Source organism: Larimichthys crocea, chromosome XV (assembly GCF_000972845.2).
Source record: "Larimichthys crocea isolate SSNF chromosome XV, L_crocea_2.0, whole genome shotgun sequence".
Taxonomy (NCBI): domain Eukaryota; kingdom Metazoa; phylum Chordata; class Actinopteri; family Sciaenidae; genus Larimichthys; species Larimichthys crocea.
In genome coordinates, this window is record NC_040025.1 from 7,945,422 (window position 1) to 7,960,948 (window position 15,527).

A 15,527-nucleotide genomic window follows, 5' to 3' on the forward strand; every position below is an offset into this window, starting at 1 on the left:
GCCTTTCATTTCACCAAGCTCTCACCAACCACTAAAAGTCAGTCTGGCGACTTCTTGTTAGCTAATTCTCTTTTTCTCTACTTAGCTTTCTTACTCTATAAACGTCCTCTTCGGTCTCTTCTCCTTTGTCATTATGTCCATAGAAGCTGCTGAGACTTTGTCTGCTCGCCCACCTCCGGTTCTGGCACGATACTGGCTCCACATTCAGTTAACAGGTCCTTTCTAGTACTGTCACATGATGGAATTGTGCTATTGGTGGTGGAGTGATAGAGTGACAACACTGTTTACCAGTGTTAGCAGAAACTAACACGAGGGTTTATCTTAATGTCCCAAAAAGATTAGCACACAGTAACTCTGACTGTTTCATTTTTGTCTTCTGCAGAAGTGCTTATGGATTCAACAACAGCAACAGCAGAATTGGGCTGGACCATCAACCCATCGCAAGGGGTGAGTGGAACAAACCACGACACTAGGAACAGTATGTAAGAATACATGCAGGCAGTATGTATGTACAAATGTTCTGTTACATGTAACAGCCATGATGAGGTAACTAGAAAATATGAACATCATTGTTGGAAACCCATACACATTCATCTCTTGAAGACAATCAGTCAATCAAACGTTCACTGGACCATCTTGTATTGATGCTCTGATTTCCTGTTTAGGGAAAACAGTGTCTCAGTGTGTACAGGTGAGGTTAGACCCCTATGAACGATCACAAGATTTTCCCTACATATGGCATATTCATTCAACTTAGTATCACTCCATATTTTTCTTCCAAACTCAGGCATTTGAATCTTTCTTGTTAAAGAAATGAAATGCTAGTCACTGAGTCCCCCCCTCCAAATCAGTTTCTTCTGTAAAGGACAAGATGTGTCCTTAATTTCATCTGTCACTATATCTTGATTTCCAAATATTCTTTCACTTTTTAACACTTCACATTAGAACTAGAATCTGTAGCCATATTAGTTTATCAGTACTCAGCTTTGCGATTACAATGAGAACAACTGACGTGTTCTTGAAGATAAAAATGCAACTTGGCCACCGTAGTTTCTATCGTCCCTATCTCTTCTATAGTTCCTACCAGTGTTGTTTAAGTAGTCCATGTGTTTGTGACAGTGCTTCATGAATGTCTGAGCAGATTCCCTGTAATCTCATGAACCTTCATCCCGAGGCTGCATTTATTAAAGGGAGCTAATACAAAAGCCTTGCTGGTTGAACTTAATAACAAAGATATAGCTTTGTTATTTGGACACATAAATCCACATAAAAGGGCATAAGTTAAGAAGAAGATCAAATCCTTTTAGAAAAGAAAAATGTAATCTTTAAGTTTGTCTGACCTTGGGTATGATGACATGCGTATCATGCTTATCTTTCCTCTTCAGATGCACGACCTCTGATCTTTATTTATATAGAACTTTGTGTCCTTTCATTTCTTTTTTGCTTAGGAGCAACTGTCAAACAGATGTGTCTTTGTCTCAATTTACAGTGCCTTTAGGAAATCTGTATCTTTTCATACGTACTTGCGCCTTTTCATTGACTCTGTATGTTATGTTATGCATGTAAGTATGTTGCAACTGTGGGTGAGTTCAGAGGTGTTTTCTGGTACATGTGTAACCACACTCAACATTGATGTCACAGTGTGCTTACACACCCTGGAAGTGGGAAGGTGAACCACTAGGTCAACAAGATATTCAGCTGCTGTTGAGTTGCTTTTAAACCACAGCATGTAATGGTCATATTTGTCGTTTTTGGAAACAGTGACAAACTATCTACTTTGTTGTTTTGGTTAGATAATTTGTTAAGAAAAATGCTGTGCTGTCAAAGTAATTTGGTATTTGTGTGTGTTTGAAGTAGTTTTTGTACATGCACTTGTTATTTATCAATAGTTTTGTCTGTTCTATCTCCTAGTGGGAAGAGGTTAGTGGCTATGACGAAAACATGAACACTATTCGAACATACCAGGTGTGCAATGTCTTCGATAGCAGCCAGAACAACTGGGTACGCACCAAATACATCCGCCGCCGTGGTGCTCAGCGTATCCATGTACAGATGAAATTCTCAGTGCGTGACTGCAGTTCCATACCTAATGTCCCCGGTTCCTGCAAGGAAACCTTCAACCTGTACTACTATGAGTCTGACTCGGACACAGCTACTAAATCGTCCCCACCGTGGATGGAGAATCCCTGGGTGAAAGTTGACACTATAGCTGCTGATGAGAGCTTCTCTCAGGTTGATCTTGGTGGCCGTATCATGAAGATCAATAGTGAAGTACGGAGCTTTGGACCTGTTTCACGCAATGGCTTCTACCTCGCTTTCCAGGATTATGGTGCTTGCATGTCACTCATCGCTGTTCGAGTCTACTACAGGAAATGTCCTCGTGTGATCCAGAACGGCGCTGTCTTTCCTGAGACTCTGTCTGGAGCAGAGAGCACCTCTCTGGTAGCAGCCAGGGGTGTGTGTGTTCCCAATGGTGAGGAGGTGGATGTACCCATCAAGCTGTACTGTAACGGAGATGGAGAGTGGATGGTACCAATTGGACGCTGCATGTGCAAAGCTGGGTACGAAGCAGTAGAGAATGGTACAGTCTGCAGAGGTAAGGAGCTTGCATGTGCTATAGTTTTTACTCTACTCTCTGACACATCTGTTTGTGCCTTCTTGCATATTCTCTCTGTATAGCCTCTGCCATGCTCTGTCTGGTTATGTTGCCCATTCACCTGGCTCTGGACCAGCTGGTCCTTCATGGTATCTTGGCTGACTGAGAACTTTACATGTGACATGATCCTCTTTAACACACAGCAGACGACAACGCTTCACTAGGTCTGCAGATTAAACACACACACACACACACCTTCAAGATCAGAATTAGCCCTGCATTGCCTTGGAATTAAGGATATAGTGAGACACTGACAACGGCTGGGGGTCAAGCTGGGATATGTTATGTGGGGGATCTCTGTGGTTGCAGGGTTGCCATGGATGCCTGGGCATAGACTACACAATTTGTCAAATCAAACTACAAACATAACAAGTTAGGACAGCCTTGTGAGCCTACTGATGACTTGAGGATTTAACCAAACATCCAATCCTCACAGATTTTTTTAGATATATAATACTATTTATGCCATGGCTTGGCTGATTATTATTTACTGAGAGATGAGCACCCAGATATACAGTATGCTCAGCTAGTGATCATATTCAATATTTAATCAATAGGTTCTGACAGATGACTGACAGATGAGATCATCATTCTCATGTGGTCTATAAAGTGTGACATGTCTATATATTATCTGTAATGTAGTTTTGTAGACTGCTTTGTACTATACTATGTTACTATACTATATGTCTCCTTGATACGACAGTGAGGGAGTGATAGGGTGTGGGATGTGTACTTGTATGGTTGCTGGTTTGTGAGACTGTGATATTATTTGTTATATTTTGTTTATCGGGGAAGGGGTGTTAATTGACTAATTGACTCAGGATGAGGAAAGAGGTTGGCTCTAGGTTGGTGGCCATAACTTTTATTGAACAGATGATTCAAGTTGCAAATATTCTAAAAATTGTTTGCTCTGGATACTTCTGGACAAAGTGAAGGACTAAAACCAATGTATTATTATGAAAGATGTGTGATGCTTTTTCAGTCTATGTGCAAGTAAGTCAGGACACAAACCACATATTATCTGATGGGCTGGATCCATTTGTATTGAAGCTGACTGGCCAAAGAATAATGGTACAAATTTGGAGATTCATGTCTTCCTAGCACTTTTGGTTTTTGTAGATTAGCCGGTTTAATTCTTGTTTTTCCAGTTGTTATAATTGAATCTACTGCATTAAATTAAACAATCTACATGGGTTACTTGATGTGTTTGTACCTAAAAACAGTATGATCTGGGTGAATTATAGATGGTGACTCGTTCTGCCCTGTGGCCTGGTGCTGTTGGTTTTTATATCCGTGTGATGAGAGACAATGGACAGCAGTATTGGATTCCTGTTTTTTTGCTTTGGAGGTAGTGAAACTATGGCAGTGTTCATGTTTGCTTGGAACCTTGAATTGTGTTTTATTTAAATTATGACTCCTAAAGAGCGGAGCTAGAATATAGTAGGGTGGTGGCATCGATTAACAGGTAGGTGCCATCACAAGTTTGGATTAAGTCTATTCTCAGTGAGCACTGTGCTTCCCAACACCTCTTCGGAAACCTATGCGTGTCATGGAAGTTACGTTTTATACTCACAAAGAATGATAGGACCATTCATTTTGCATCACTTGCATCCACCCTCTCAAGCTGTTAAGATTTTCTTGGCAGGATTTTTTTATTTGTGCAGGTTTGGCGGCTGCAAAAATCCTGAAATTCCTTTGTTCATTTGCCACTGTTGCCACTGTGTTTTTTCTTTCTTCTTTCGTCTTGCACAGTCCTGACAGTCTACTCTGCTCCACATGTTCTAACATGTTTCACAACTCTGTGGATCACACAACTGACAGCATCTGAAGGAGTTCCAGTACATGTCTCTTCAATGAACTGACCTTTATGAAATACAGACTGCAGTATTATGACTTGTGAGATGAAAGAACTTAGACATACTGTATATTTTAGTATCTGATTAATACTAATACTGATATATTAAAGAGTTGACCCTGTGGATTTATTCGACTTTTTTCTCTTATGCATTTTGTTCCATTTCATTTCTCTGTCGATCCTCTTTTGTCTGTGCATCCCGCGCCTGTTTGACTGCTGTATATCTCCCTTGCAGCTTGTGTATCAGGCTTCTTCAAAGCTGCACAGGGAGATCACAAATGTCTGCAGTGTCCCATTAACAGCAGAACCACCAGCGAAGGAGCAACTAATTGTGTCTGTCGCAATGGTTACTACCGCACTGACTCCGACCCTCCAAAGATGCCCTGTACAAGTATGTGTGCACCATCTATCATGACAGCACATTTCTGAATATCACTGCCCCCCCCTGAAAATGAGGAGAAGAAAGACACAGTGTTGTTTTCTCAGTGAGAACTTCATACATTTTAACAATAATACAAACTTACAATAAGAAGATATGTAGGGTAGCAGAGTATATGTACCACATTCAAGTCACACTTGACTAACTCATTTTCTCATTTTACTATCAAACATTAAACTCTCACAAAATGCAGAACGACTCACTAAAGTTTTTCTGATCCCAGCACAAGAAATAATCATTTTGATAAAACCAAGTATACCAACCATGAGAAATATCGACATAGCTATCCTGGAGCTGATGCGGTTAAGGGCCCTTGCTCAAGTCACTTACCCCACTCATGCTTGACATATGAGCCCTGCTCCAAGAAGTACCTTAGATTGTCTTATGTATGTGCATGTATTATAGCATATTCATTGGATAAGTTTTACAACTACAGTATTGAATTACAGTACTAGTGTAATTTCTTTCTCTTCAGCTGTTCCGTCAGCTCCACAAAATGTCATCTCCATCGTGAATGAGACCTCTCTGAGGCTGGAGTGGAGCCCACCACAGGAGGGCGGTGGCCGGGAAGATGTTGTCTACAATATCATATGTAAGAGCTGTGGCAGTGGGCGAGGTGGCTGCACCCGTTGTGGAGACAATGTGCAGTTTGTTCCACGTCAGCTGGGACTGACTGACACCCGTGTTCACATAAGCGACCTCCTGGCTCACACCCAGTACACCTTTGAAATACAAGCTGTCAATGGAGTGTCTGACCAGAGTCCTTATTCACCACACTACACGTCTGTCAACATCACCACCAACCAGGCTGGTGAGACTAACTCAACATTTATATGGCATAATTTCACTTTAATGATTTGATACAGTCTGCCTGTCAGTATATTGCTTTCTCTTCTTTTGTCCTCAGCACCATCGGCAGTGTCCATCATCCACCAGGTCAGCAGAACCCCTAACACCATCACTCTGTCTTGGTCCCAGCCTGATCAGCCCAATGGAGTCATCCTGGACTATGAGCTGCAGTACTATGAGAAGGTATGTCAGCACTGTAAATGAATCAAAGAGAAGGCTTCCTCAGTCTTTTGACAATGACTCACTCAGACAACATGGCTCCTGATTTGACAGTGACAACTCACTGCTGTAGTGGCACATTTATATTTTGAAATGCTTTCACCTCAGACAACATTTGTCTTATTATGTTGCTGATGTGTTTCAGAACCAGGCAGAATGGAACTCTTCTCTAACAAGGAGTCAGACCAACACTGCAGTCATAAGAGGCTTGAAGCCTGGTACTATCTACGTTTTTCAAGTTCGGGCTCGGACTGTTGCTGGATTTGGCCGGTTTAGTGGTAAAATGTACTTCCAAACTATGACTGAAGGTAGGAACAGCTAATTTAAATTTATTGGTCAACAAAATTTAAACACGTTTTCCTTGCAGGCTTCCTGTATTAAATCCATATTTAAAAATGAGTCTCATTTCATCACTTTCTCTCTCTTGACCTGTAGAGGAGTATAACTCCAGTATCCAGGAGAAACTCCCCCTCATCATTGGTTCAGCTGCTGCAGGGGTGGTCTTCATCATTGCCATCACTGTCTTCATAATTGTCTGCCGCAGGTGAGTCAATAATGTTAGCAAAAGTAAAGTAAATTTAATATGTGTGTTTTTTTTCCAACACACCAAAACAGGACGTAGAATGTTGGAAGAATATATTTTATAATAGATTTTTCGTCTACACAAAGATACAAGATAGAATTACTGATGAAATGAGAGCTGAATGAGGCACCAGACGCAGATAATGTTGAAATACACCTGTCACCTGTCAGGCCGGAAATAAAACAGGACTCAGAAGCTGACGTGTCAGCGAGCAGATTTATTGAAGAAAACAAAATCTCGACAGAGTGAGGTGAAACAAAAGGCTATGGAACTAACCCTAAAGAGTCTCTCAGAAGGGAGAACGAGGCCAAACTAAATATAACAAAAAACACTCCTAAGGAGGAAAAACTCTATCGGTTATGCAAAATTATCAAAACCAGAAGACGCAGGACACAGGGAGACACAGAACCTATATAGACACACAGATGGGTAATGGGGAACAGGTGGAGACAAATCAGGAATTACGGCAACAAGTGACACACAAGGGAAGGCCAAGTGATCTGAAACGAGAGGGCAGGTAAATTTCAAAATAAAACAGGAAATGACGAGACAGAACAAAAACCCAGCTTGACTTCACCGCGGTGTAACATCAACACATGTTATTTGATTGAAAATTCATATATCATAACTCCAAATCAAATCAAATCAGATTTTATTTGTATAGCCCAAAGTCACAAAGTACATTTGCCTCGGAGGGCTTTACAATCTGTACAGGGAGTGACACCCTCTGTCCTTAGACCCTCGGTTCGAGTGAGGAAAAACTTGCCCACAAAAAAACCCTTTAACAGGGAAAAAAGGTGGAAGAAACCTCAGGAAGAGCCACAGAGGAGGGATCCCTCTCCCAGGACAGACAGACATGCAATAGACGTCACATGTACAGAACAAATCAGTTCAGTTCTATAGCAGCATAACTAAGGGATGACCAGAGCCAGCCCTAACTATAAGCTCTATCAAAAAGGAAAGACTCTTTAAGGTGTTGACGTCCCGAACCCAGAATGGTAGTTTGTAGTTTCCAGGGTGATCCCATCTAAAGTAACTAAGTCTCTAGAAAGAGAGTTTCTGAGGTGTTTGGGTCCAATTACAAGAACTTCAGTTTGGTCTGAATTTAACATCAGAAAATTGTAGGTCATCCAAGTTTTTTTGGCCTCTGGAAGCCCAAATGGTAAATGCTCAATGGACTGTACTTATATAGCTTCCGACAACTCAAAGCATTTTTACACTACATATTGATTAACATTGACTGGCATGCAAGGTGCCAACTGCTCATCAGTTTTAGGAGCTAACCATTCATTGACACACTGCAGCCTTCAGGCACAAGTTGGGGTTCAGTATCTTGCCCATGCAGGCTGAAGGAGCCAGGGATCAAACCACCGGTCATCTGATTAGTGGATGACCTGCTCTACCTCCAGCCATTTAACGATGTAATTTGGGGTCTTACATAATAGTAAACACCGATATATTAGTATACAGTATTACAAATTAGTTTCAATCCAGATTCAAAATCTTGTCATTTAAGTTTTTGTTAAAGGAGTTTGGTCTGGAAACTTTGAAGAAAGATAATCAAAATGTGATTTGCCATGCCTACACAATCTTGATAAATGGTCTGAACAGCAAAATGTCCATACACAAAGTTGTTTGATTTATCAAGGTGGATATGTTCACATCCAAGCCTCTGTGTGTTTGTCCCCAGCAGGAGAAGTTCAGACAGACCAGAATCAGAGTACACAGACAAACTCCAACATTACACCAGTGGTCATAGTAAGTAACACTTACTGCACACAGTATACTGTTATCAGACTGACAGAGTATGTAAACAATAGATGATCTGTAATTTTGCATTTGAAATGCTGTGTGTGTATCTGTTGCTGTCTTTTCTATCTCTCTGTTGAAGTGTCACCAGGAATGAAGATCTACATTGATCCCTTCACATATGAAGACCCCAATGAAGCAGTCAGAGAGTTTGCTAAGGAGATTGACATTTCTTGTGTCAAGATCGAACAAGTTATTGGTGCAGGTAAAAGACAACACTGCATGAAAAAAGAAACGATGTCAAGTATCAATTGAAACAATTTCACAAGCGGGCTATTACTGGAATTATTGGAACTTTTAATTAAAGTTCTGAGGACACTGAGCACACATAAGGGTATGTTTTGCCATGTCCATGGAGCATGTCATATTACTGGCTCAGGCCTAAAAGCATGTTTAGGTTAAGACATGATTTGTTTACCTGTGCAAACAGCTTTTTTAAAATGTCACCTACCATGGACCTCTCTCATCTTTCTGACAGGAGAGTTTGGGGAGGTGTGCAGTGGAAACCTCCGGCAGCCTGGGAAGAGAGAGATCCTGGTGGCTATTAAGACGCTGAAAGTCGGCTACACTGAACGCCAGAGGCGGGACTTCCTGAGCGAGGCATCCATCATGGGCCAATTCGATCATCCCAACATTATCCATCTGGAAGGGGTGGTGACCAAGAGCAGCCCTGTGATTATCATTACTGAGTTCATGGAGAACGGATCTCTTGACTCCTTCCTCAGGGTAAAGGAGAAATTCATCACAAGGTTGCCTACTATGGAAGAATGATCCTATCTTTATTTAAGAGCATAGATTATCAGTTTGAGAGCATGATTTCTCCTTCACACAGAGTACAAAGTGAGTTTTGAGGGCGTTTAGCCGTGCTAATGGGCCTTAGAGTTGTCCTTCTAGATAGGGGAGAAATCAATAATCAATTTAGGTCAGGTGATTGTGGAGGCCAGGTCACGTGAGGTGTGTTTTGGGATGGTTGAAACCAAACCTCTCACTTATAGCTAATCAGTGGATGATCAACTCTACCTCCAAAGCCACAGCCACCCTATCTAATGTCCATTTCTTTTGTTTCTTGGCCCAAGCAGTTCTCTTCTTCTTCTTGGTCTCCCTCAGTAGTGGTTTCTTTTTAGTAATTCCGACTATGAAGGCCTAATTCACATAGTCTTCTCTGTCCGTTGTCTCTGTCTGTGACTGAACTCTGTGAAGCACTGAACATAAAAACTCTGACTAACTCTGAACACTTTTGAGTAAGACTGCTGTCACTAACGTCTGAATGCAAACCTGGCCTTTAGGTTTTTATAAAGTTAATTTTGTCAATAGAGAGTAGAATAGAGAGCGGTCCAAGTAAAAGTCTCACTGAGTGTCCAAATTGGACATGCCAGCATAAATATACTTTTCAAACCTTTAGATATGATCACCCAGCAAGCATATATGTGGTTAATTTGTAGGAATGCCTTCACAATACAATCCTGTTCACAGTCATCATTCATTCATCACAAAAGACAAACATTGATATTGCTGTTTTGTTTTTCTTGTAGCAAAATGACGGGCAGTTTACAGTGATCCAGCTGGTGGGAATGCTGCGTGGCATAGCAGCAGGAATGAAGTATCTGTGTGACATGAACTATGTCCATAGAGACTTGGCAGCTAGAAACATCTTGGTCAACAGCAACTTGGTGTGCAAAGTGTCGGACTTTGGCCTGTCCCGCTTCCTCGAGGATGACACCTCAGACCCCACCTATACCAGCGCTTTGGTCAGTCGTCTTCATACAAAAGTTTCATATTCACAGTTTTTTACCTTACCACTAGAAGCAAAAAAAAAAAGTCATTCAAATGTCCTTGCATTAACAATAACATGAAACAGATTGTTGCATGTAAGAATTATAGCCTAAGGCTAATTTGTGACCTTTGTCCCTCATTAGGATCCTCAAAGGTCATAACATTTAATCCATCCAGTGCATCTGTTAAACTGACCACATGATCATATATAAATTACAATATTTACATCATATTACAATTATTCTGCATATACATGTGTATATGTTCCAGTATAATGTGTGGATTTAATTTTTTTAAAATGTGCATGCACACATTGTTGTGTATTTCACGTTGTGAGGCATTCCAAAAATGTACTTCTTTGAAAAGATGAAAGTTGTTTTGCACTGTGACACCCTGAAGTTGCCATGACGCTAAACTCCTAGTTGGTATTTTTTGTAACATAGAGACAAATACAGCAACCAACAGACGTGGGCATATCACTCCTGTTCTTAACTCCCTTCATTGGCTTCCTGTCCTTTATAGAACTGATTTAAACTTTTAATATTTGTTTAAAGCTCTTAACGGCCTCGCCCCATCGTATTTATCTGAGCTTTTAACTGTCCGCAATCCTGGTAGAGCTCTGAGGTCTAAAGATCAACTTTTGCTGGAAGTGCCCAGGTCGAAATAAAAAAACACTGGGGTGACCGAGCCTTTTCCGTTGCCGCCCCCAGGCTCTGGAATAAGCTCCCCGTCGAGATGCGTCTTGTTTCGGACCTGCCTTTTAAATCCAGGCTAAAAACCCACTTATTTAGGATGGCTTTTATACCCAGTAGTATGATGACACTTTTATCTTATCTTATTCGATTTTGTCGTATTTTTTATTGTTTTTACTGGTCCTTTATTGTTTTTAACAATATTGTTGTTGTTTTTACACCGAAAGGACTGTTGTAAAGGGCTGTATAAATAAAGTACATTTACATTTACATTTACAAAGCTATTGTGAGATCGTTCACACATTTAAATATCATTTTAAACAAGGAGACTTGATGAAATAAACATCTTGCTCCCTATCTTCATGATTTTATGCAAACCAGCCAGTAGCTTGTTCCGAAAAATTCAGGTACAAAGTTCGATCAGAGGTATGTCATGGTTCACAGTCAAAAGCCTTTTTACAGCTCCATTTACACTGCTCTTGTGTGTTAAGGTCTGAATGTTTGCAGTGAGATAACAGTTGTCACTTCTTTCAAGAACCTAAATCTAAATTGTTTAAGATAAATAAGTTTCTTGCTTTCAGGTGGTTGGTTCAAGGAGTTGTTCTGCGAGGACCTTTGAGTCCCTGCTTGGCCTCACGATTGTCTGCTTGGCTTAAAAGACTAAGGGACAGAGTTGATCCCTTTTTTGTGAAAGAAATATTTCTGTATGAATTCACAATGATTGGTTGACAGGTCTGTGTCATTGAATGAGAAATAAAATATTTATTCCATACATGGTAGCATGAAGAGGGACTAGATTGACCCTAGGTTTAAAATTTCAGTTAAATGATAAATCACATTATAGAAGACATTTCTAGAAGTTAAAAGACATTAAAAAGGTCAGCCAAAAGTGATAAAATAATACTTGTCTTTGTCTTCCTGTCTGTTGTGCCACTGTTGACCTAATACTTGTCTTTGTCTTCCTGTCTGTTGTGCCACTGTTGACCTCCATGTTTGTTTGTTTTTCCAGGGAGGAAAAATTCCCATCCGGTGGACGGCTCCTGAGGCCATTCAGTACAGGAAGTTCACCTCTTCAAGTGATTGCTGGAGCTATGGCATAGTTATGTGGGAAGTGATGTCATATGGAGAGAGGCCCTACTGGGATATGAGCAACCAAGATGTAAGTCATCCTGTACAAAAGGCTGGAGTTTGTATTTTAGTATACATCACAGTGACAATAGTTTTTAATATTAGTGTGTAGAGATCTTGTTTGTAGAACTGTATGTGATTATATTTAGATTTATTTATTTAGAAAATGTTCATTTCAATTCATTTTCACTCATAAAATATTTGGGCGTGTGTCGCTCAGGAGGTAGAGCGGGTTGTCCACTAATCACATGATCAGTGGTTTGATCCTTGGCACCTCCAGTCTGCATGTCAAAGTGTCCTTTTGCAAGATACTGAACCCCAAATTGCTCCCTGTGAGTCGCTTTGGATAAAAAGTGTCAGCGGGTTTGTCTTTATTAATACTTAATGCATAAACCTGGTTACTACTACACTACTGTGTAGTGGAGGCACATTAAGTTTATTAGTACTATTACATAAATCTTATTATTTGCTTCACATTAAGTTTATAACATTTCTGAAGAGTTGTTGTGAAGCTCAGTGTGGTGGCTCTGGTCGTCTCCATCCAGGCAGTCCTGTCCCCAATGCTAACAATCACACATTGGTTTCATCTCATTTCATTTGTGGTTTTGATTGTGTGTCTTATCTGTTGCAGTGCAGTTTTGTGCAGTATGAGATTCTAGTCATGTTCTTTATACTGTATACATTCTTGTAGGTTATCAATGCCATAGAGCAGGACTACAGGTTGCCACCCCCTATGGACTGTCCTAGTGCCCTGCATCAGCTGATGCTGGACTGCTGGCAAAAAGACCGCAACAACCGGCCAAAATTCAGCCAGATTGTCAGCACTCTGGACAAGATGATCCGCAACCCCAACAGCCTCAAGGCCATGACACCGCTGTCATCAAGGTATGACAGAAAGGACCACCATCACTTCACACTGTGTATGACCTACACCTCTCAGAAATCAACTTCCTCACAGACTGTTGTGTTCTTCTCTTGTCTTTCTGTCCACCAGTGTTCACTTACCTCTCCTCGATCGCAGCACTCCAGACTTCTCCTCTTTCAGCACAGTGGACGAGTGGTTGGACGCCATTAAGATGGGCCAGTACAAAGAGAACTTTGCCAACGAAGGCTTCACCAGCTTTGATGTGGTGTCTCAAATGACCATGGAGTATGCTACATTTACACTTTTGATATATGCACAGAAGAAGACTGATAGACATAGTTAGTGGTTTATTTGAAAAAAAACAAAAAACAATATTTAATAAGTCAAGTTCAGTTCATTTCTATAGCATGTTTTAAACAAATTAAAAGTGTACAGCCAGTAAAATTAATAAATAAAAACATATTAAAAGGCATAATGACTATGAAAGGCAATGAAAAAACAAAAATTGTCTACCTTCAAATTATAAAATATTAAACTTCAAAAAAGTCTCAATGAAACTGCAGTAAATGTATCTTTATCTTTAGTGACCTATGTTTCTAAACTTAATGGCATACTGTATGTCAGGTCCAATCATCATTCAATCCAATCCTTTCGATTTGATTAAATTGATTAAAACGTGACCCTGACATAGTGGATATGGAGTGATATGGAGCTGTTGAGGACAACTGACCTCCACCCTCACACACATTGGGCTACTCTGTGGTTCAGAGTTAGAGCGGGTCATCCACTAATGAGATCATCGGCGATTCGATCCCTGGCAAAATAGTGAAAATTAAATTGCTCCTGAAAGCTGTGACATCGGTGTGTCAGTGAGCAGTTGGCACTTTATGGCAGCCAATGCCATCAGTGTATGAATGAGATATTTCTATGTCCAGAAATGAGCTCCCAAGTCCCCCAATTTGATCATTTAAATATGAAAATACCAACAGAAAGTAACAAGTCATACAGGATTTGAATTTGGAAAATATATATTTTTTTATTTCACTGTCAAAACGTGTGATGTGTTAAAAGAATAATTGCACTAAACTTACCCTGAAACTCCACTGGGCACCTGTCTGTCACGTCGCAGCCGTGGTGCTGTTTTGGTCCGTCCTGCACACAACTTCAAATCCCACCGGTGTTTCACAAGCAGAGCTTTTCGCCCACCAGACGTTGTTTACTTACTCAGATTTGGTCATTTTCCTTGTGTTTCTAAATATGCTTCTACAGTACATGTGTAAATATGCTACGTAGTTAAACTCTATCCTTTTTACGATCTGCAGTTTGCACAGGGTGTTTTATTTTGAAAATCAACCAGATTCTCTATAGCCTTTCTGTGTCTGGCTTCCGACCAGCTCGAGCTGCTCTGTGCCAATTGACGCAGGCTGCGTCCATCAAAAATAGAACATCGTGGATTCTCCATATTTTCCAGGGTTAGGGCAACCTGTAAATAGCCTCAACGGTAAAACTAGGAGCAAGAAAGTTCCATATACACTTGCAATTTCTTTGTACCTAACATCATATAAAACACATACAATGTCATTTAGACTCATTTAGATATCAGTATCCGGAAACAGATTTCAAGTGTTGTGGTATACTAACAAATGTTTTCTCCTTAGGGACATTCTCAGACTGGGAGTGACATTGGCTGGCCACCAGAAGAAGATCCTCAACAGCATCCAATCCATGAGGGCCCAGATGAACCAGATCACTTCAGTGGAGGTGTGATACCAGGAGCACACAGACTCTGTTTACTGTTGCAAACCCAGCAGCCACCAACCCTGCATTCCCCTGGAACCTCTGAGAAAGGGTTATGACCTAACACGCAGACTGTGACTTTGATCCAACCTCAGACTCTCCCTCCCTCACTACACACTCTCGAGAAGGTTTATTCAGTCTGCAGAGCACACAGATGTTGTGTAAGTTTTCTTGTAGCTGCTCTATGTCAAGGTAACAGTCCCGTCTCAAACTCCAAAAGTCCATGTCTATTTAGTGGAACATTCTTGTTTTTTTTATTTTATTTCACTGGTAAGTGATACCCCAGCAACCTTTTGTACAAGATTCTCTGTCAAAAATAAAAATGAAAAAAAAAATGAAAATCAATGCAACAGAATTCAACTAAATGTCTACTGCAAAATGCAAGATGCAGCTTATAGTTGGCACTCCCTGTTGTTTTCAGTGGATTGATTTAAGTTCTGTCTTTAGGTGCTTATTGACGGCGGGTTCTTTCTGCTCACTCTGACACACGGTGATGTTGATCTTCACTGTAGATTTTGATCAGGAGCAGGGCACAATGCTGCTACCACAGTTGTTTTAGTTACTGTTACAGTTTCCATCATATCAAATCCCATTCCATCTGATCAGAAGATCAGCAGTTCGATCGCCAGCTCCTCCAGGCTGCACGTTTTGGGCAAGATACTGGACCCCAAATTTCTCCCGAGGATGTGCCATTGGTGTGTGAATGTGATGTGTAGAGTAAAAGAGCTTTGAGTAGTCAGAACACTAAGAAGTCCACTTACCATTGGCATATTCATAAGCAGTTTAAGACATTAAATGTATTTGCATTCTGTAGTTTCCTCTTTATGTATTAGTTTTCACTGTTACTAGTGAAATCCACATA

At 40.6% G+C, this 15,527-nt stretch overlaps 1 protein-coding gene across 2 annotated transcripts in view; it reads left to right on the top strand.

Annotated features, from left to right (window-relative positions):
* The window catches only part of LOC104932800 (ephrin type-B receptor 2), a 45,664-nt gene extending 30,137 nt beyond the window's left edge, over window positions 1-15,527 (top strand). The window contains exons 2-16 of one of the 2 annotated variants that reach the window (XM_027288256.1): window positions 383-447; window positions 1,912-2,596; window positions 4,747-4,902; window positions 5,426-5,761; window positions 5,858-5,982; window positions 6,164-6,326; window positions 6,454-6,562; window positions 8,292-8,359; window positions 8,493-8,615; window positions 8,889-9,136; window positions 9,943-10,158; window positions 11,885-12,034; window positions 12,695-12,888; window positions 12,998-13,153; window positions 14,527-15,527. In XM_027288256.1, the coding sequence (XP_027144057.1) occupies window positions 391-447; window positions 1,912-2,596; window positions 4,747-4,902; window positions 5,426-5,761; window positions 5,858-5,982; window positions 6,164-6,326; window positions 6,454-6,562; window positions 8,292-8,359; window positions 8,493-8,615; window positions 8,889-9,136; window positions 9,943-10,158; window positions 11,885-12,034; window positions 12,695-12,888; window positions 12,998-13,153; window positions 14,527-14,635 (2,895 nt within the window). In that variant the 5' untranslated portion in view covers window positions 383-390 and the 3' untranslated portion in view covers window positions 14,636-15,527. The remainder of the gene's footprint in view (window positions 1-382; window positions 448-1,911; window positions 2,597-4,746; window positions 4,903-5,425; window positions 5,762-5,857; window positions 5,983-6,163; window positions 6,327-6,453; window positions 6,563-8,291; window positions 8,360-8,492; window positions 8,616-8,888; window positions 9,137-9,942; window positions 10,159-11,884; window positions 12,035-12,694; window positions 12,889-12,997; window positions 13,154-14,526) is intronic. The other variant, XM_027288257.1, reaches the window with a different exon arrangement.